The sequence below is a fragment of the Aspergillus lentulus genome (assembly GCF_001445615.1).
Source record: "Aspergillus lentulus DNA, contig: Alt08, strain: IFM 54703, whole genome shotgun sequence".
Taxonomy (NCBI): domain Eukaryota; kingdom Fungi; phylum Ascomycota; class Eurotiomycetes; order Eurotiales; family Aspergillaceae; genus Aspergillus; species Aspergillus lentulus.
In genome coordinates, this window is record NW_028322118.1 from 4,546,398 (window position 1) to 4,566,662 (window position 20,265).

The 20,265-nt window shown below is 53.6% G+C and overlaps 7 protein-coding genes across 7 annotated transcripts; 1 reads left to right on the forward strand and 6 right to left on the reverse strand.

The window, feature by feature from the left end:
* Positions 1-50: 50 nt before the first annotated feature.
* Positions 51-2,693, reverse strand: ALT_4670 (C2 domain-containing protein; the record flags this gene model as incomplete). Its single annotated transcript, XM_033556783.2, has 2 exons — positions 51-2,412; positions 2,464-2,693. The coding sequence occupies 2 exons, from the start codon at positions 2,691-2,693 to the stop codon at positions 51-53; spliced, it is 2,592 nt and encodes an 863-aa protein (XP_033412674.2).
* Positions 2,694-4,892: 2,199 nt separating this feature from the next.
* Positions 4,893-5,799, reverse strand: ALT_4671 (undecaprenyl diphosphate synthase family protein; the record flags this gene model as incomplete). The annotated part of the gene is made up of 2 exons (XM_033556784.2): positions 4,893-5,522; positions 5,608-5,799. 2 exons carry the CDS (start codon positions 5,797-5,799, stop codon positions 4,893-4,895), a joined length of 822 nt encoding a protein of 273 aa, XP_033412675.1.
* Positions 5,800-6,526: 727 nt separating this feature from the next.
* ALT_4672 (uncharacterized protein) lies at positions 6,527-7,075 on the reverse strand (the record flags this gene model as incomplete). The annotated part of the gene is made up of 1 exon (XM_033556785.2): positions 6,527-7,075. The coding sequence occupies one exon, from the start codon at positions 7,073-7,075 to the stop codon at positions 6,527-6,529; it is 549 nt and encodes a 182-aa protein (XP_033412676.1).
* Positions 7,076-8,122: 1,047 nt separating this feature from the next.
* On the forward strand, positions 8,123-9,751 carry ALT_4673 (snoRNA-binding rRNA-processing protein UTP15; the record flags this gene model as incomplete). Its single annotated transcript, XM_033556786.1, has 1 exon — positions 8,123-9,751. One exon carries the CDS (start codon positions 8,123-8,125, stop codon positions 9,749-9,751), a length of 1,629 nt encoding a protein of 542 aa, XP_033412677.1.
* Positions 9,752-9,890: 139 nt separating this feature from the next.
* On the reverse strand, positions 9,891-11,777 carry ALT_4674 (GMC family oxidoreductase; the record flags this gene model as incomplete). The annotated part of the gene is made up of 3 exons (XM_033556787.1): positions 9,891-10,099; positions 10,160-10,596; positions 10,645-11,777. The coding sequence occupies 3 exons, from the start codon at positions 11,775-11,777 to the stop codon at positions 9,891-9,893; spliced, it is 1,779 nt and encodes a 592-aa protein (XP_033412678.1).
* Positions 11,778-12,065: 288 nt separating this feature from the next.
* ALT_4675 (aminoglycoside phosphotransferase family protein) lies at positions 12,066-12,842 on the reverse strand (the record flags this gene model as incomplete). Its single annotated transcript, XM_033556788.1, has 1 exon — positions 12,066-12,842. The coding sequence occupies one exon, from the start codon at positions 12,840-12,842 to the stop codon at positions 12,066-12,068; it is 777 nt and encodes a 258-aa protein (XP_033412679.1).
* A 337-nt stretch (positions 12,843-13,179) lies between these two features.
* On the reverse strand, positions 13,180-19,471 carry ALT_4676 (NACHT domain protein; the record flags this gene model as incomplete). Its single annotated transcript, XM_033556789.1, has 4 exons — positions 13,180-18,254; positions 18,308-18,583; positions 18,630-18,969; positions 19,022-19,471. 4 exons carry the CDS (start codon positions 19,469-19,471, stop codon positions 13,180-13,182), a joined length of 6,141 nt encoding a protein of 2,046 aa, XP_033412680.1.
* Between the last annotated feature and the right edge of the window lie 794 nt (positions 19,472-20,265).

A 20,265-nucleotide genomic window follows, 5' to 3' on the forward strand; every position in this document is an offset into this window, starting at 1 on the left:
TCAATTTGTCCGTTTCTCGCAATTTATCCGTATGCTCATAAATCTCATAATCACACAGCGTACGTTATCGTCTTGGGAACGTATTTTCGTGGCGCTCGAACGACACTACATCCCACAGACCCCAGGTCAATGCTGTTCAGCTCCCGGCTCAATGCATCCATGCCGGTGTGGCCGCCCATTACCGGGTAGCTTGGGCCCGCTGGAGGTGCAATAGGGACTTTGGCCGGGATGGGTGGCCCGACGTTGGCGTACAGGCTAGAAACAGAGTGCGAGGAGCGCGCACTCGGTGCTGGCGAGACGGACTTTCGGTGCGAAGATCGCGGTCGTGCCGCTTCAGTCGTGCTATAGTTTCGTCCATGTCCATATCCTCCGTACTCCTGGCGACCACGTTCCGGGTAATCCGCAACAGTGGATGTCCCGCTGGACCGGGGACGGGGTCCCGCAACTTCCCTGGCGGAAGGATGCTTGAAGCGGAGAATCACCTCGGGCTTTCGGTTCTTGCGTTCCGGTTCGGGCGCCCAAGTGTCAGAAGGAAGATGATCCGAGGGATCGATCTCGCGGCCATCATCACCGATGATCGGTCCTGAGGTATCGGGCTTCATTTCATTGAGTCGGGCCGTCTGCATCGCCTGCGCGACGGTCTCATACGCCGGTGCTGTGTCGCGTGTGACGGCAGATCGTGCCGCGTTTGGATTCAGCGCGTCGTACGAGTCTGGTGAGAAGGGGATCTGGGACACCTGGCGTTCCGCCGTGGAGGGTGGTCGCGGACTGACCGACTTGCGCCGAGGGACGATGCGAGACTCGGAACTGACAGACTTCCTAAGAACCAAGGAACGCCGGGGATCGGTGTCTTCAGGGTAAGGTACTGATGCAGGCTTCGATTCGGCAGTCCGGACCATGGCATCCTCCTCGAAGAAGCTGCGCCGCCGGTTCACTTGGCTCTCCTGGGCAGCACGGGCGGCCTCCGCCTCGGCAATGGCCGGGTCAAAGCCGGCGACCAGGCTGCGCGGTACCGATGGATTCTTCATACGAGGGTGGTCCTGTAGGCGGTTCCCGTGCGACGGGCGAAGCGGCTGGAGCGCGGTCATATCGTTGGTATTGCGGGGGGACGGTGCAAACTCTGGAGAGTAAGCCTTGTACGAGGAAGCTGGTGACGGTACTAACTGTTGACTCGGCTGGACCAGGCCTGACCGATGGGCTGGGGGCGGAGGTGGAGGTCCCTCCTCTTCTTCGTCGTCCACGCGGGGCTGCATGGCCGCATATTCCGGGTGGAAGGTGTCGTGTGCAATGGAATTGCGATGCCGGCTGTTGATGCTCGCAACCGAGTTGCTGTGCAGACGGTAGTGATGTTCCGGCTCCGGGGCCGGAGGAGCGCCATGCGCGTAATCTACGGGAGAGTGATTGTATGATCTCGTAGATGAATGAGGGGAGTATTGAGCAGCTTCGTGTCCATGGCGTAGAGCGTCTCCCTCATATCCGTACTGTTCTGGCGCGGGGAATTGGCGGTTGCTGTGATGGCTGGTGGGGCGAGAGGTCGATTCGTATGCATGTCTTGGGTGCATGTCCGGCCCTGGTTGGGCCTGGTACTCTGGTCTGCTTGGTGGCATAGAGCGGTAATCTGGAGCCGGTCCATTGCCATAGCCGGAACGTGGCCGTGCATGTTGCCGATTGTCATAGGCATCGGGTCTCTCACGGTACGAATAGCTCTCTTCTTGTGGAGGCCGCCTTAGAGGTGCTGGTGCGGGATGGGCCGGCGCCGCGTGATTCCACTCGCGATGAAAGTCGTCAGGCGTGTCATACACCCTTGCCGGGGGCGGAGGTTGCGACGCGGATGCATATGCATCGTATGGAGCCTCAGATACTTGTCTTTGTGCATAGCGCATGTGATCGACGCCATTCATGGCAGGCACAGAATGAGCATGTTCGTGATGAACTGGTCTCACTGGGGCAGGATGAGACGGCACAGGCGCCGAGGGAGCCTTTTCGGGGGGTCCCGGACGCGCAGGAGTCGAGGCGGTAGGGTCGCTAGGAAGCGGCCGTCTCTTGACCTTCTCGAGCTGGCGAGGGCCCGACAGAGAAGACGATGAGCTGACAGGAGCGGCCGGGACCGGTCTCGAACCACTGCTCTTGGCATGGACCTTCTCGGCGGCTTGCGTGCGCCGTTCAATCACCGCCTCGTCTTCTGGCCTGGTATCGTAGTAAGTCATCTCGATGCGAACTTCACCAGCATACTTTCCTCGGTACTGCAGCGGATGCCATTGGTCACTCTGGCTTCCTCCGGGGATGATCAAGTCTTTCAGATCGATCCAGGTTTCGCCGATCAGGTCGGTCTTTTTGTCATCGTTGAAGATCGATACCTTGAGTCTGAAGTAGTCGGGTGATTCGTGCACTGTAAATCGAAGCTCATGGTCCCTAATCGAAGTCAGCATGGTTCGACCACTCAAGAGAAATGGGGCGATATACCATTTCGGCGTCTGTCCTCCCCGTAGGTCAGTCTCGGTCTTCTTAGCTTCCTTCCCTAATCGCGCAGCACAGTACGGATTCTGTTTCCCCATAGTCTTTCTATTCGGCAGATTCTTCGCGCGGTCAATGACGGCGACCAGCGTGCCGATTGCGGGACCGTCCACCGACATGTCAGCATAGATGCCGGCGGCATGGTTGATATTGGTTATCCTGGGTAGTTTGGAAGCCATGATGGCAACTTCTCTCTGAAAGAGAGTTCACCTCAGGGACAAGATTGAATAGGATTTAGAAAAGCTATGTAACCATCAATTGACGAAGAGAGAGTGTGTGGTGTCCTGTGGAGGGGCCTCGTGAAGGTCAAGTAGTATTGATCAATCAGAAGCACTGATTGTAGACCGATGCTGCAGGATGGGAATTAAGAAGAAAAAGCCAAGCGAGAAGCGGAGGATAAACGAGCAAGCGACCTCTCGCTTGACTTGCAAATGATGCAGGAGAGAAGAAAGGAAAGATGAAGAAGAGCTGAGAGGGGACGACGAGGAGGAGGAGGAGGAGGAGGAGGAGGAGGACAGAGCCAAAACAAGGCGATAAGCAAAAGCGGGTGAGATCGCGATAACCCATACGTCGTAATATGGTGGGCCAGCGTTATGATTGGTTGGGTGGATATAGTGGGAGGCTGGGAGGAGGCTGGTAGTAATCTATTTGCGAGGTATGATTGGCTGACACAAACTGTTCCTGCATGAAATTCGGATCTGAATACAGCCTTACGGTATTTTACGTCCTGTTTCCAACTCCCAGCCACAATCGACACTGACATGTCTCGCTTCTGTCAGCTCGTCCTGGCCACCTCGAAAAAAGAAGTCTATTCTGTAGTCAAGGAAGTCATATCCGTACCAGACGATGGTTATTATCCAATGATTCTGACTCGAGATTGTATCGAGTGCAGAGACAGGGAGACTGTTCCAGAGCTGACGATCATGGGCCGGACTGAGACAGCAATCATACCTAATACCTGATTATTACCAGTCCCACATGAGTTCTCCACAACGATCGCCTTGCAGCCTTGGGCACATATATCCATCTATCAAAACCACAACAGTCCATCCACAGAGCTATTCTCTCTGTATTCTATCCAGACTTATATGGAGTTGTTGAAAGAAAAGATCAAAGATACAAGTTGAGCCTGGTCATCTTCCGAATATACTCAATGCCAATATCGCAAGCTGACAGACGCAATTAGAACCAGAATCTTGCTGCCTGTCTGAAACTCCGTCCACAGCCACAACAGAGTGGATTCGATTCGGCACGTTAACTACAAAAACTATATTGCCTGATCAGTCTCTGCTCCGCTATCATTAGACATGCGGGGCCCGTTGGGTAGGATTCTGCATGAATCGAGCCTTGCGCCATCGGGCAATGCTTGGCCGTTGCATTACTTGTTCTGTAGAGCTCTATATAGTGATTACGTCTGATATCCTTCGTCTGGCTACGGCGTGCAAAGTGTCGAGAAAGAGGCTTAGCTTGACCGGAAGCGCCCTCGAGATTTGTAGAGAAGAGGTAGGTCAATTCTGGAGCCATCCATTTTCATTTTCCATTTTGAGACTGGAAATCTTCTCTGTCAACCATGAGCACCTGCTTGACCGTAGTGGATGTGCGAGGAATGTTATGTGTCATGCTCAATCCGCATGGACAGAGAAGCATGCCTCGTTCATCTATGTAAGGGATATGTCAATGCACTGTGCATGAAGCACGACGGACCCTACAGGGATTAAGCATGACTGTACCTCCTTCTACCTTGCACTTCAATCATGTGAAATAGAGTAGGAAGATGAAGATCTCTCACTGCCTATTGTTCTGAGAAGAATATAAACAAGAGTGTCAAGAACTTAGAAGGCAGATGAGTAAATATGACAGCCGGTCTGAACATGCGCACGGCCCCTTGAAGAAGTATATCATTTGCTTCTTCTGACACTCCTACTGTATGACAGCTAATGCGGAATATATAATTGCTCTTTCTTCCGATTTATAGGCATCTCGCGAATAGTTTAAAGCAGTAGGCTCTTGTGGTCTCAATGCCTCTCATTGAAATATCACTGTTGGATGCTATGTTTGCGCTGATTGTACCCCGACGATGTCTCTGTTGACTGATAAGGCCTTTCTCGACTTTGCCTGGTGTGACAAAGAGCAAGCTGAAAGGAAAAGATGGCTTATGGCGTGAGTCTCGCCAATGCATTGAATTCGCTGCACGATAGACAGTAAATTAATAGGGATGAGAGAATGAAACCGCGGCGATGTAGATAGATATCGTCACAGATTAGAGTTATAGCACTACGCTCGCTTGCTGAAGGTCATACTGTCGCCAGGAGATAATAGCAAGACAAGGCACTCAAAAACGAAAAGAGAAGCGGTAAGGCACAAGCGACTGCCGAGGATCAGATGGAGGAGCTGGCCATGACCTGCGATCTAGCTGTAGCTAAGTCGCTGCTACGCCTTTTGCTGGACATTTTCATTCTCTGCCATCTCAGCAACACCATAAAGGGCTCCCAGGCCCCAATCTCCGGCCACGTCGCATCCATGATCTGAATCTGAGTATCCTCATGGCACTGCCAGAGCAGAAAGTCACTCAGGCGATACACACCCGACGATCGGACTACGAGGTCGACAGGCGGATTGTCCGCCGTGTCCAGCTTGTTCGACAGCGATTGCGCCGTGATGGCTGTGTGAGGATACTCCTCCACGCACCGTCGCATGGCTCTTATCATCTCGTCGCGCGACGTGTACGCCATACACAAGTTCAAGATTGATTTCCTATTCCGCGTCGCCTCAACTGCCTTCTCGACTGCGTCTCTAGTCTTTTCGTCCAACATCTCTAAGCGGCCCAACACCCGAATTGAAAAGTCCAACTGCTCCGCAAATCCGCCGGGAGCAGAGTACATGGCGATCTGCTCTCGTAATAGAGCCATGATGGCCTCGATTTGGTCTCTCGGTCGCTTGAAGTTTTCGATGCTAAACGCATATAGTGTAATCACCTTGATCCCGATGATAAAGCCGGTTTCTACAACCTTCAGTCAGTCAGTCAGTCAGTCAGTCAGTCAGTCAGGCTACTGCTTCCAGCACAGATCTAGGTACTGGGTTCCTGCACGGTACCTCTTTCATTGCTGCCGCCCCGAGTTCATGACCCTGCTCAATTGGCATACCGTGCGCTCGCGCGAATCGCCGATTCCCGTCCATGATGAATGCGACGTGATGGGGGATCGGACCTTGTCGGGCAATCTTCATCAGAAGGTCTCGAGCCCAGTTCGACTTCAACGCCTTCATCATCATGGATTTTATATGCATGGTTGCGGCAGCGCAACTATTTTACGCTCTTGCTGTTTGAAAGACAGACGACGCAAGAAATTGTGCTGGTGTTTAGAGTAAAAGCCATTGCGAAAGTAGCGGATAACTGACTGTGCCTCTTGTCTACCAAGTATGCTAATGCTATTCTACAGGTCAGCTGGAATAAAGAACCAGAAAAAGCAATATGGAGCTCTCCTATCTCCTGAGTCTTTGAACTCGATACGTCCAATGCAGACTTCTCAGGAGCAGACTCTGACCAATGTGCATTATCATTTCTATTATGACTACGCAGCTAGAAGCTGTCTGCACAACAATTTAGCTCAGTGGAAAAACAGGGTCCTCCCGTGCATCCGTACGACGGCGTTGGAGGTTCTATCAATAGCTCCAGGTGCAGGATCTCTAGTTATTGACGATCATCTTGATCATCCTGTCACACCGCTTATGCAGCCATGATCCATCTACTCCGTAAGCCAGCACTCTCAGAGTCAAGGTTGCGACCACTCATATTACTAGAATCTAGATCCTTGGATCGACAGAAATTGTCGCTCATCCGTCGAGTTGTTCAACTAACGATGTATATTCAAATAGTCCGTTGCACTAATTACAAGGCTGCCAATTAAATTATGTTGTAGGGAATCCGAATATCTCCACAAACTCCGACGACATCCTGCAAGCCATCAGCCTTCAGAAGTTCAGCCTCACCAGCATCTTGACAAACCCGACTGACTCAGTTCTTCTCGCAGTTTTCGGCAAATCCCCGGAAATAGGTCGGGACCTTCTCTTCCCACAAGGCCGGGTTCGAAAAGAAGTCATACTGCGTTTGGCAATTCGTCGTCAGAACGGGCCACAGACTCAAGGCGTTGTCCAGGAAAACCCTCCACGCGTTGGCCTTGACGCACTTCGCCAGAGACTGCAGCTCGGCGGTATTCATGGCGCACAGGTCGTCCTCTCCGGCCGCGCATTGCGTCCGGGCCAGGTCGATAATGCTGTCCACCCCGCTGGTGTAGGCGTTGTTCAGGTGCGGCGTGCCCATGTTGGGGGTTTCGGATTCGATCATGGAAATGGCCAGGTTGCGCAGGTTGGGCTCGTACTCGGAGAGCTTGACTTTGCAGCCTTTGCTGCAGATCTCCTGCTGGGCGTGGCCGAAGAAACGCTCGACGTCGACGCCTTGGATGACGGATGGGAGGTTCCAGCAGGCTGTGGAGGGGAGGTTGACGGCTGATGCGAGGCCAGCGCTCATGGTAAGGGTGACAAGGGCGGGGATGGAGAAACGCATGATGACGGACTGGCAACGCTTGCAATGCAATGCAGAATGTATTGATGGAGATGGAGATATAGATGCGCGGCTGCGGCTATCCAGGTCGACGGAGAGGGAGGAGGTATTTATATTCGCTCTCTGGAAGCTAGATAGGCTTATTGACCCTCACGCCGATTCTACGCTGGGCAGCGAATATGCCACTATTGAAGGTGCGCAAGCCACAGAATGACATGTACAGCTTCTCGCCTAGATCGGCATCTACTATTGAAGGCAAACGACGCCTTGAAGAGGAAATGACAGACCATATGGGCCGCGTGTCATATCCCATTGAACCGGTGTCTTCCGAACCACACAGATCAGCTGAGCCAACTGATATTTGCCATAATTTCCATAGCTGGCTCATTGGCCGAGTAAGCCACTTCTGCAGTATTGACTGTATTTGTCTTACTGCTTATGGCAATTTGAGAGTTCAACTGTTGTTGAATAGAATGCAGCTAGTTGGCGCCAAGCATCTCATTTAGGCAGCTTGACTCACTAGCTTCTTGATCTACCTCTAAGCTTTCTTGAATAGAGTCAATCTGCTAGTGTCCTAGATCATTGTGCTCTGGATAGTCCATTCTCTAGCAAAGTGGTGTGGTCTGGAGCTGTAGATCTTGTGTAAAATTTCCATTTGCCGCATTGTCACCAGAATTTAGGTAGGCAGTATCCACTTGGCTCGGAGCTCTAGGAATTAATAGTCTTCCAATAGTTGTGTTTTATGTGTAGAAATAGTGGCATCTGGATATTTAGGGCTTCATTGATGCCTCAGGCAGAAGCAATATAAAATACCGGAGATGTATTGATACACCGCCCAATACACAATGAATACAGATAAATTACTAGCGGTATCTGCCAATCGGCGTTGCGATAGAACTTTTTACTTTTTTGATGTGATAAAAAACTTCAAGATCACCAGATTCAACGGCTTCAACCAACACACCACGCCACTCACCGAGAACGAATATTCTCTCAACTCACTTGATAATCGATATCGTTCCGATCGATAATTAGTCAACGGAAGCAGCCATGGCTGCCCCCGTCCTCCCCCTGCAGCAGGTCAAGCTGCCTGCGCTGCCATCAACCCGCTTGACACCCGAGCAGCAGTACTGGAAGACCTTCAAGAATCCCCTCCTCATCCCCTCTCCCGCCAACGGTCCCATCAATCTCATCACGCAGCCGTCCGCTCCCTCGTCCGCCTCCGCCTTCCCGTCCCTCACCCAGCCGCCCGACGTCTTCACCGTGACGACCGGCGCCCGCGTGCAGATCTACTCCATCCGCACCCGCAAACTCCTCCGCACAATCACCCGCTTCGACGATACCGTACGCGGGACAGACGTTCGCCCGGACGGCCGGGTAGTCGTGGCGGGCGACGACACAGGCACCGTGCAGGTCTTCGACGTCGCGTCGCGGGCGATCCTGAAGACGTGGAAGGACCACCGGCAGCCGGTGTGGGTGACCAAGTTCTCGCCGAGCGATCCGACCTCTGTGCTCAGCGCCAGCGATGACCGGACCGTGCGGCTGTGGGATCTGCCGAGCGAGAGCGCCGCGCGGACGTTCCTGGGACATACGGACTATGTGCGTAGCGGGGCGTATATGCCTGGCTCGCTGGCGGCGTCGGGTTTGGTGGTCTCGGGGAGTTACGATCGGACGGTGAGGCTTTGGGATCCGCGCGTGGAGAATAGGGCGGTGATGACGTTTAAGATGGCGGCGCCGATTGAGAGTGTGTTGCCTATGCCGACGGGGACGACGCTGTTGGCTTCGGCGGAGAATAAGATTGCGGTGCTGGATATTGTGGCGGGGAAGCCGCTGCATATGATTCAGAGTCATCAGAAGACGGTGACGGCGCTGGCGTTGGCGTCGAATGGGGAGAGGCTGCTCAGTGGTGCGTTGGACGGGCACATGAAGGTGTTTGAGACGACTGGGTGGAATGTTGTCTCTGGGTCCAAGTACCCGTCTCCGATCCTGTCGCTGCGGGTGATTACGTCTGGTGTCGCGCGGGAGGACAAGCACGTTGCCGTGGGCATGCAGTCCGGTCTGTTATCCATCAAGACCCGGCTGTCGGGCCAGCAGAAGATCCGGGAGCGCGAACGACGCAAGGAGATGCAGGCGTTGCTGGAAGGCAAGCTGGAAGAGCACGACCGGAAGGTAGCGAAGCAGCAGAAACTGCGCGGGTCAGGCTGGGAGAAGCGGCTGCGCGGCCGGGATTTCATCGGCGAAGGCGTGGAGATCGTTATCGAGGGCCAGGACAAGAAGAAGCGCAAGAAGGAGCAGGCGTGGGAGTACGACCTGCGCAAGGCGCGGTACTCGGCGGCGCTGGACCAGGTGCTGGCGTCGAGCGACAAGACGGCGCAGCTGACACTGTTCACGGCGCTGCGGCACCGCTCCGCGCTGCGGGCTGCGCTGCAGGGCCGCGACGAGGAGACGCTGCAGCCCGTGCTGCAGTGGGTGCACAAGAACATCACGGAGCCGCGGCTGGTGACGCTGTGCGTGGAGGTCGCCATGAACGTGTTGGACATCTACTCGGGGAATTTGGGGCAATCGGCGCAGATCGACAAGATGGTGGAGCGGCTGCATCGGCGGGTGCGCGAGGAGGTGGAAATGGCGCATCAGGCGTGTCAGACCAAGGGGATGCTGGATATGTTGCAGGCCGTATAGAGCGCGCGCGAGCGCAGCGAGCATAGCATTTACGCAGAGTCAAAGGTCAAAAGTGTTTATCTACTAGGCTTGTTACATTACGGATACCTGGATGGAGTTAGGGAATGCATCTTCTTCTTTTCATCTCTTAAGCTGTCGACTATCTCCCATTCAAAATAATATCCGCCGCCCGCTCGGCCATCGCATACAAAGTCGCCGTGAGATGCCCACTCACCTGCAACGGAATCACCGACGCATCGACAACCCTCACATTCTCCGTGCCGTAGACCTTGAGCCTTGAATCGACGACGCCCCCCAGCTCTCGAGCCATCATACTCGCCGTCCCGACGGGGTGGTAATTCGGCCCAACTAATCATAATCAATCAGTACGCACTTTTCTTTTCTTCTGCCAGTTGCATGCAAACTCACAAGTCTCTTTAATAAACGCCGTCCATTGGGGGTCTGTTGCATTACCCTCCAACCCCCGTCCGGGCATCGGAACAGGGCTCAGACTCTTTACAGACTCCTGTTCCCAGAATGACTGCGCGAGTTTCCCTATCGCCATCTCGGTCTGTAGATCAAAGTCCACCTGGAAGAAGTTCGGGTCGATGCTGGGTGCGTTGATGTCTTTTTCGTCTGTTGAGGAAAGGTGCACGCTGCCCCGGGAGAAAGGGAGGAGGAGCCAAAAGGCCGAAAGGAGGATTGTTCCGGATGCGGAGGTGAGGATTTCTGCGATGGTGACGTTGGATTTGAAGATGAGGGCGTGCTGGAGGATGAGGATGTGCTGTATTGCGCTTCTGTTGAGGTTGCTCTTGGATGATGAGGCGAGTGATTCAGCCCAGGTTGGGATGGAGGAGAGTGTTGCTCTGTTTGTCAGTGTCAGCGTGTGTTGGAACGTTTAAGAGAAGACATACGCAGCTATATCCTCGACGTCCTCGCCGAAAAGCTGTGATGCCGTTACAAACGTGGCATATGGCGAGGTCCCTGAGATGTTGAGATTGCCCGCGTATAGCAGAGGCACATTCGGCTGGTCTTGCAGGTTCTCTCCTACACCAGGGAGGTCGATTCGCGTCTCAATCCCGAGTCCCCTGAGTCGATCCTTGTCGCCAACACCGGATGCTTCGAGGATGGGAGGTGTCCGCAGCGCCCCAGCTGAGAGTATCACTTCTTTGCGGGTCATTGCAGTCTGCATTTGCCCGTTCTCATCCAGATATTCCACTCCCACCGCCACATCCCCTCCTTCTCGACTGTCAGCCCAAAGAATCCTTCTGACAGTCCCCCGAACGACCCTCAGATTCTCCCTCCCATCAACAGGATAATAAAACGCTTTCGCAGAACTACACCTCACATCCTCCTGACAATCAATCGTCTGCGGCCACACCGAAACCCCTTCAACCGACCCCCCATTCGGATCTTTATTCCATCTCACCCCTAAACGCCCCCACGCATCCCTCACCCTCTCCCAGAATCCCGCCGTCGACAACTCCATCGAGAAACAAACATCCACACTCCCTCTTTTCCCATGAAAAGAAGACACATCATCCGCCCCAGCATCAATCTGCCAGGCTAACGGCGGACTAAACTTCTCCGTGCGCAAATAATACGGCCACAGACTCCCCCAATTCCACCCCTTAGCACCTAGCGCCTCCCACGCATCGATCTCGGGCTTGTCAGCGCGCAGGTACGTCATCCCGTTGATCATGCTCGTGCCGCCTAGGATGCGGCCAGCCGTGTAGGAGAGGGTGCGGTTGAGGGCGTAAGACTGCGGGGTGGAGGGGTAGGCCCAGTCTATCTCTGTGTGGGCGTTGCGGAGCCATTGTGTTGGATTGGTGACATTGGGGTTGGTGCGGGTGTCGTTGCCGGGGTCGACGATCAGGACGGTGGTTGTGGGATTCGAGGAGAGGCGGTTGGCGAGGAGGAGGCCGGTTGTGCCGCCGCCGATGATGAGGTAGTCTGCTTCACTTTCAGCTTTAGCTGAAGCTGTGGCTGAAGCTGTGGCTGTTGATGTGGTGAGGATGATTGACAGCAAGAGATGGTGGAGTTTCATGGTGATGGTAATGGTATTACTCCGTATGGGAAGAGGATGGAGGATGGATGGGATGGATTCCCCGCATCGACGGCTGCACTACTTGTATATAACACCATGAGATCGGTTAGACCGGCCGATTGGAGTATTAGATTGACATCTACAGCTTACTACGTAGTATCACAGACACTCTTGTTGATTTTCCACCACTAAGCTCTGGATCGGCAGGTCAGTAGTGCTTATGCGTCAGCCCTAATCTTGTATCCCGCTCACTGAACTACTCAGTCATGCATAGCAATGAATCCGTCCTTATCCTACCGTTGCATGGTACCCATACTGCAAAGCTAATGCCGCAAAATCCTCCCCAAAAACGACATGCCTATATACTCCCTCATACCTCGGAGGCAGAATCCTCGCCAAATACTCGTCCCAATCCTTCATCGGCCTCAGCTGCCTCAGAGCCTGAACATACTCCCAGTACTCCGGATACCACCCCGCATACTCCCAATCCAAGAGCGCAGTAACACGCCCCTCATCGACCAGAATATTCCGCGGCGCGAGGTCACCATGCGTAAACACAATGCTATGACCATCCATAAGCGCAAACCTAGCGTAATGGCGCAGTAGTTCCGGCGCCGAGGGCACGATATCACTCAGGATGAACTCATTAAAATCCTCCTCGGAAGTAAAGGGGCCGCCTTCGAGTGAGTCGATCTGTCCGATTTTCGCCTTGCCGTGATCGATAGCCCCGATGTACTCGCCTTTCAGGCTGCGGAGTTGGTTGATGTAGGAATGAAGCTCATCAGCTATAGAGAGTTTCTGGGTGGAATCTAACGTATCCCATGCTTCGTCGAGGCGCTGGCCGGGCATGTAGTCCATTACAAATGACACAATTTGGCCGTCTTGCCAGTGGATGTCATGCACTTTGGGGACGGGGATTGTGGTGTTTGCTGCGATGAAACGGAGGGTTTGGGCTTCCTGGGAGCGGAGATTGCCTGACTTAATGACGAGGTGGTTGCCAATTCGGACGATTCTGCGGCCGCATAATGAATGGAGTGTTTCTTTTTGGTCGTTTGTTGGGTCCATATTAATGACAGATTCTTGGGTCTTCTGCTGTATGTATTGGCAGTTCCTGCAGTGAGCTGGTTGTGCAGGGTAAGGGAAATATATAAGGCATCAATCATGTGATAGGTGATTCAGTTATACACTACGTAGACATAGCATGTATCCAGTAGCATTACCAGAACATCAAGAACAAGTTCATTCCTTCATCAATGCATAGATCTACATGAATAGAAGGAAGTATTGAAGAACTGCTGTATAACTATAATTGAATACTGATTGCATCTGAGAACATATTAAGCAATTTAGGACATATACAAAGGCAAAGAAGACTACAACTCAACTTACAAAAGAAGAAAGATTACCCTTCCACTGGCGCAGGCGCTTCCAAAAACTCCCACCCCTTGAACTCAGTCTCCAACACATCCGCATTCCCTTCTGCCTTGCCCGCCCCATAAGCCTTCAGATCCCACTTCTCCACTCCCTCCACTCCCTTCAGATCAGAAGCAAACTCCCGGAAGAGATCCGCATTGAGCCGCTCATACTCGCTGTAGTCCTTGGGCCAATCACCCAACCGCTGCACGGCAAGTTTCAGCAGGTACATGTGCCGACGCACACTCTCGCCGTCCGGAACGTGGCCGACCGGCTCGCCCATGTCAAGATCGTACGTCGAGCCATCCAGGCTCATGCTGTTGTCGAGACCGCACTCCAGTTCGGCAAACGAGGGGTCACCGAAGATGCGCAGGAGGTTCTCGTGCAGCGCCGCGCTCTTCTTGTAGTACCGGTTGGCCATCTCCTGTCCGTTCTTGTGGGACTGGTACCGCAGGCCAACGCCAATGTACAGCTGGGACAAAAGGACAGAGGTATCCAGTGTAGCGGGGTGGCAGGCACCGTGCACGCGGCGGCAGTTGTACACAATGTCCTCGGCCAAGCGCAGCGCCGCCATCGAGTCGCCGACGAGGTAGCGGGCCAAGACGAGGCGGCGGCCCAGCGCAAGCGTGATATATGGCTTCCAGGTACGCTGAGCTTCGCGGCTGTTCCAGAGTTTGTTCAGGAGCCAAGCCAGAGTTTGGTAGTCTTGCTGCTCGCCCAGCAGGCCGATGAGGTTGTTCAGGTGGTGGAGGCCGATCTGCGACAGGTCGATCTTGAGTCCGTCGATGACACGGAGAGCGTCCTGGATGATGACTGCGGACACACTCAGGAGCTTCTCGCGAATGGCGTCGTCGGGGCGGTGGACAACATCGCGCCCGGAAATGGTCATACCCAAGATAAAGGCAAACTTGACGACAGCAGGGCTCCGGTAGGAATCGTGAGCCGATAGGTATTTAAAGCTGGCCAGCGCCAGATCACAAGCCGCTTCATATCGCTGGTCCTTGAGAAGTTCCGTCACCCGATGGATGCTTGCAATGCCAAGGGAACGGACAAAGTTGTGCGAATGATGGGTGCTGAAGTGGTCCAGGATAGTAATGACCAGGATCTTGACGCGCGACGTCTCGGTCAGCTCGACACGCTTGCCCTCCGTGGCGGCGAAATAACCGAAGAAATCATCAAAGACCCGGGCCGCCGCAGCTTGCCGGCCATTAGCAACCAGGAAGTGGTACAGGCGAGCAGCAGACACAGTGAGAGTCTGGATGGAGCTGCTCTTGGACGTGATAAGGCGCCGGAACTCCTCAAAGTAGACATACTCCGTGGTCAACGCGGCAAGAATCTCCGTTACCGTGACCGAAGTGTTGCGTCGAAGAATATACTCGAGCTGCGCCAAAAATGTGAGACTCTTGCGCTCCTTGGAGGAGAGATTAAACTGGACAGTCTCCACGTTGACGACTTCTTTCATCACAATCTGCCGATAAATCTCGTGCGAGAGCTCGACTGCTTTCTGGATCTGGCCCGCTTCAATATAGCAGGACGCGATGGTGCTGGCTGCAGCGATCAAGCGAGTGGCAGACGTTTCGGACATGAGGATTTGCACGGTCGCCTCGGTGAGTTCGCGCACAACAGTTTCAGTCTCCTTCCGCTCAGTGTAGATGGTGATCATCTCTTTCATCCGAGTCAGAGATTCCTCATGGGCCCATCCATGCATCTCACGCACGGTGGTGATGCGCTTCCGCATGACCTTGAAAGTCCGTTCACTGTGAGCGGAAGAGCTAGAAGACTCTGCTTGTTCCTCAGAGAGGCTTTCCAGTGTCACGGAAATCTCATCCCTGTCCAGCTCCGCGGATTCGATCTTGAGAAGCTCCTCATAGAGAGTGACCGCTTCAGACAAAAAGCGCTTAGACTCCTGGCAGAGCTTCGCGAGAGTCAGGGTGGCTCGGATGGTAATAGATGCAGTCACACCGAAAACTGCCGTACACCGAGCTCGGTATTCGACAGTGACCTTGTGTAGCACAGTGAACTCTGCGTGGACGCTGCGCAAGCAGCGCGTGTAGCGCTCGAAAAGCTCCTGCACAAATTCCTGGACCTGGAACTTGGGACCGAGCTTGGGCTGGGTCAGGAACGTATTGAAAATGACCTTGTAGTAGGCCAAGGCGTCCAGATAGCGCCCTTGGTTCCACAGCTCGGTGGCCACAATGACCATCGGCTCAATGGCCTCTGGATGGCAGACCTGCGAGTCCTTGTTCAACGCTCGGATTATTTGCTGGTAATATTCGATGAAAATTGGACGAGGACGCGTTAGCTCGGCTAGGACCCAGAGAATCCTGATAACACGCTCATGCCCAGCCCCGTAGGCTTCAATATAATCGCTCAGCATCTCCTGTCGGAGGTTGATGATCATCTCCGTCTGCGAGGTGTGCTCGAAGAAACGAAGCAATTCGGTGGTAGCGCGCTCACGCAGCTTGTCTTCCACTTTCCTCTCGGCACGGACTGCTCGGTACACCCTCAGGCGGATGTCCTCTTCCTTGCCCAAGCGACGCCGGGAATGATAGCACAGACCAAGACGGGCAGCAAGTTCCACGCAATGATCGACATGCTTCTCAGGGAGGGTAACGTCCTGAACCGATGGCGCAAAGAGAGAAGGCCAGACAAGACGTAGGATCTTCTTGAGCAGGCGCGTAGCATCTTGCCAGCGATGCTGCGAAATATACAGTTCAAGGGACCGATGCAGAGCTGTAAATGAAGTCTCCTCAATGGTCTCGGTCGAGCTGGAGCCACCGATGAAGATCTCCTCGATGGTCGTCTCCGATATGACCGTGCTCGAAGAACTGAAGGACTTGACAACCTCCTGCGAGGTCGTCCGGATGCTCTCCTGAATCTCCTTGTACGTCGAGCTGTGGGTTGAATTGACGCTCTCATAGTATCTTGAGCAGCGCTTGTAGACCAAGAGAGCCACGTCTAAAATACCAACGACCTTCATCATCTTGGCGACTTCCTGGAAGTAGGACACGGAAGTTTCGGAGATCGAGATGCTTGCCTGTTCATACTCTTGCCACAAACTGGACAACACAGAGGATGCCTCGTATGCTCTCTTCTGAGACACGAGGAATTTGGAGTACGCCAGCACAGTGGTCATCTTCCGCTCCTCCCAGTACGCAGAGTAATGAGTGCGGTACTCTCTGCTCACCCGCTGCCAGATCTCGACATAAGTACGCTCGGCGAGTTCGACCTTGCCTTCGGCCACGTAGATCTCGGCCTTTTTGATCCATTCCTCAACTTCGTACGATTCAGATTCTTGGATGACTTCGTCGCCTTCTTCATAATCCAGCGAGAACCCGACACTGATATCAGATTTTCTGTCAATGCCCCTGTTGAGATGAATCTCCAGCCCTCCGTTAGCACCACTGGAACCATGACGATCATGGTGGGTGGTAATGGACGCAATTGTAGCGGTGATCTCCGTGACCTTCTCCTCTTCCTTGATCAGGGTGTAGTGGTCGATCAATTGCCTGAGGACTGTGACCACAGTTTCAGAATGCTCTCCATAGTGACGCTTGTAGCACTCAACCAACAGCAACAGGACTTCTTCTCTCTTGACCATAATCTCGGTCTTGGTGCTTGTGGTTCTCTGCTGGGTCAACTCGACGAAGGTCCTAGCCATTTGCATTGTCACGATATGGCGTGAAGTCAGAAGCGTGCGGCTCAGCGTGGCGGCTTCATAGAATAGAGGAATGGCTTCAGAGGTATACTCAAGGCGCTGGTTCAAAAGAGCCAAGAAGATGATGGACTGAAGAGTTACAACATGATTCGCTGACAGCATTTGGCGGTAGATGTTGGTGACAGTGGTCAAGTAGAGCAGCAGCGTGGGTGTAGGTGCATTTTCCCACAGCGTGCTCTCAAGTCGCAGGGTCGTGATCGAAGCCGGTAGCACCTTGGCAAACTCCTTCGCTGCTGCAACCTCACCTTTGGCTGTGAACGCTGAGGTTTGCCGAACATGGTGCACCCAGTAGCGCACGGCGAATTCGAGCAGGGGATTTCTGTTGATGAGGCGGTCGGTATCGTGCCAGTCCAGCGATACAAGGGAGAGTTCGTTCTCCTGCGTCACCGTTGCCCGGATGTAGATCAACAGGCGAGTCACGAGATCGGCGTGGTGGTCTTTGACGGTCGAAACTAGTTTGCCTTTGCTAAAAATATCCAGAATGGAGGCTGTGAAGAGGCCATGACGAATAAAAACCTGACCATCTTGCACGAATACCAGACCATTGAGCGGCTTCAAGACTTGCAATACGTCCAGCTTACGGTCCGCCACCGTGAGCTTGTCGACCTGTATAGAAGCCAAAAGCTCGAGTTCTTTTAAAAGAAGCGGCCGGTCGGCTGTAACAAGCCAGAGCAACATGTGCTTTGCATCCTCAGTGACGTTGGGTCCCTGCAGAAGTTGGAGGACAAAGTCGGCAAGAGTAAGTTTGGCACTCAACAGGGCATCCACGGCCTTGTGGAGGCTCTCCTCAGTCTCCTCGTAGCGAACCCGTTTTGTGGCGAGCTTCCCCCAGAGGAATGAGCCCTGGGACGCTTCCGTGATGCGGCCAACGATGGTCTCCTGATCTAGCTCAGACATGCCCAAGAAGACACGACTCTGCTGTAACAGATCCCGCACAACCGCGGCGATATCATCGAAGATGAGTTCCTCGGTGATCTGGACAAAGGCTTGATCTGCCGCAGTGGGAGGCTTGAGTGCACCAAGGGTGATCAATTTCACGTTACTCCCCTTAGCAGTGGCTGTGGCCAGCTGGTTAAGCATGGCGGTTTCACTGCAGGATGCCTCGTCAACGCCATCAACGACAATGACAAGCTCTTTGGCACCAGGCAGAGCCACGCTGAGTGCCGCCTCCAAAGCATTCCACAGAAGACTGTCATAATCCTGCTCATTAGTGGCCTTCTTGCTGCGCTCGTGGGCGACACTCAGGATCTGCAGCAACTGCACATTTCCGATGCGCTTATCGAAAAGCTGGTACAGAATGCTTCTGGCTACCGCACGCGGTGTTGCCTCTGCTGGCACTCGTGCATCTGCGGATAAAATTAGGAGGTCGCTTACAAAATGGACTATCTGAAGTACTCACTGATTGGAACGAACAATGTGGCGTAGGAAACACCCCCGATCGTGTGCTGCAGCTGATCAACAATCACAGAGGCCAAAACGGTTCGTCCGGAACCAGGCTTGCCAGCGATAGCAAGAGCTTTAAGCGGACTCTTCAAAAAGCGCGCCAAGTAAGGTGCCATCCAAAGACAGGTCATTTCCTCCCGGTCATGGGCCAGATGGGAACTTTGCTCCGCGACATTACCGAGAACACGATCTTCGGGGCTCAGCCATAGCCTGATTGCCTTGGGATCAGACACTGTACCTGGTCAGCGGCTATCCAATGGACCAAGCGATGAATATACCTTTTTCGAGGTCCAAGTTCTCCCTCAGGAGTTGATGACGCCACATGGCCTCGGAAATCTTCTCGCATCGGTCACGGAATGTCTGAATCTGGCCCGGGAAGGTCTTGTAAAGGTCGATGGAGATCGATGCCGTGGTCAGACCGAGAATCGCCTTGTGAAAGTGCATGGACACACTGGCGACCAGTGTGACCAAGTCCGCCAGAGCGAGTACCAGCTGCTCTCGGATTTCTTGGGAGACGCTGAACAGCTCCGTCCGCTCAAGCAGGTTTCCAAGCTTCATCGAAGTGCTATAGAAAAAGCCAAAGGAAACCATCAGCGCAGACGCATTTTCCTGCCCTAGCTGCGAGAGTGTCAGCCTCGTGAGGTCATCTGTGTAGGATGAATGGTTGTACCTCGAGTAACAGAGCACAGTAGCCGTAAGCCAACCGCGCAGCTAAGTAGCTATCACCGGCAAACTCCTCAATCGCCTCGTCGAAAGAGTGCAGCCTCTCGACAAAAAGCTGCGCCCATGATAGCACCTTGTCGTAGCTACTCCCTTCAGGGGGGAGCAGGCTCATCCGCTGGGAGCGGATCCAGTCCAAAACCGAGTCATGTGTATGGTTCAACAGCTTGGACGATGCACCGGCGCCGAGCTCGTCGCCACTTCGACGTTTGAGGGAGTGTACCAAACTGGATACCTCTGTTGTTTCGACAGACTTGAACTTCCTGGAGGACACCCTACGGGAAGTGACAGAACGGGCGACGCCATTGTTTGAGAGGACATCGCTGTCCATGAGACCCGAGACACGTCTGTTGCTAGCTAGCAAACCAGGAGGCAAGGGAGAGGAAACTGTGGCTGCCATGGTAGTTAAGATGACCGGGGCTATAGTAGAGGTGGTGTTATCTGTTGACCCTTGGCAAGCCCGAGTGTGGACGACAGGTGGAGGGGTATTAGAATCTGCAGATAATGATTGCTTTGAATTACTAGCTGGGAGGACAATGGTTGTGGGCCTAGTAGGGGCGTCGTAATCAACTGTCGTCTTGATCGAGTCACGACGACGACTCGCAAAACAACAAAAAAGGCAACTCAAACCAGCATCAGAAGGAAAGAACCATTGAGTAAGAGGAAAAAAGATGTTGCAGACCAGAGCAGCGAGACGATTTTGAGAGGGCATAGGTTCCTTAAATAATCATATAGGGAATGAGGGGGGAAAGATTTTCGTATGCTACGTCGCAGTATGCCACGGCGAGCACTGTGCAGAGCAACCGTCTGGACGGCATGTAACCAAATGTGCATTGGGATGAAATTCTCTGGACGGAGCGCCCGACATCAGTCTGAGCTTCTCACTACCATGGTGTAGGACGACGGTCCAGATCCACCCTCTCCCACGGCGTCACCGGTAACAGGCTGGCTGAATTACAGGGGATTCGAGACAGTGGCGCAAAACGCCTACCATCTGCATTCAGGAGGACCTTTGTTGCTCTGTGATTGAGCGGATGGCGTTTCTCGGAGACCACCCTCAGGAGCGACTCGACTGATTTTAAAAATTGACATGTCTGCTACCTGGGAAAAGGAAGCACAAGCATACCCTCATTTGTCCCCTCGATGCATCAGTATGCGGTAAAGGCGGGGGAAAGAAGTAGCTCTATGCGAGCT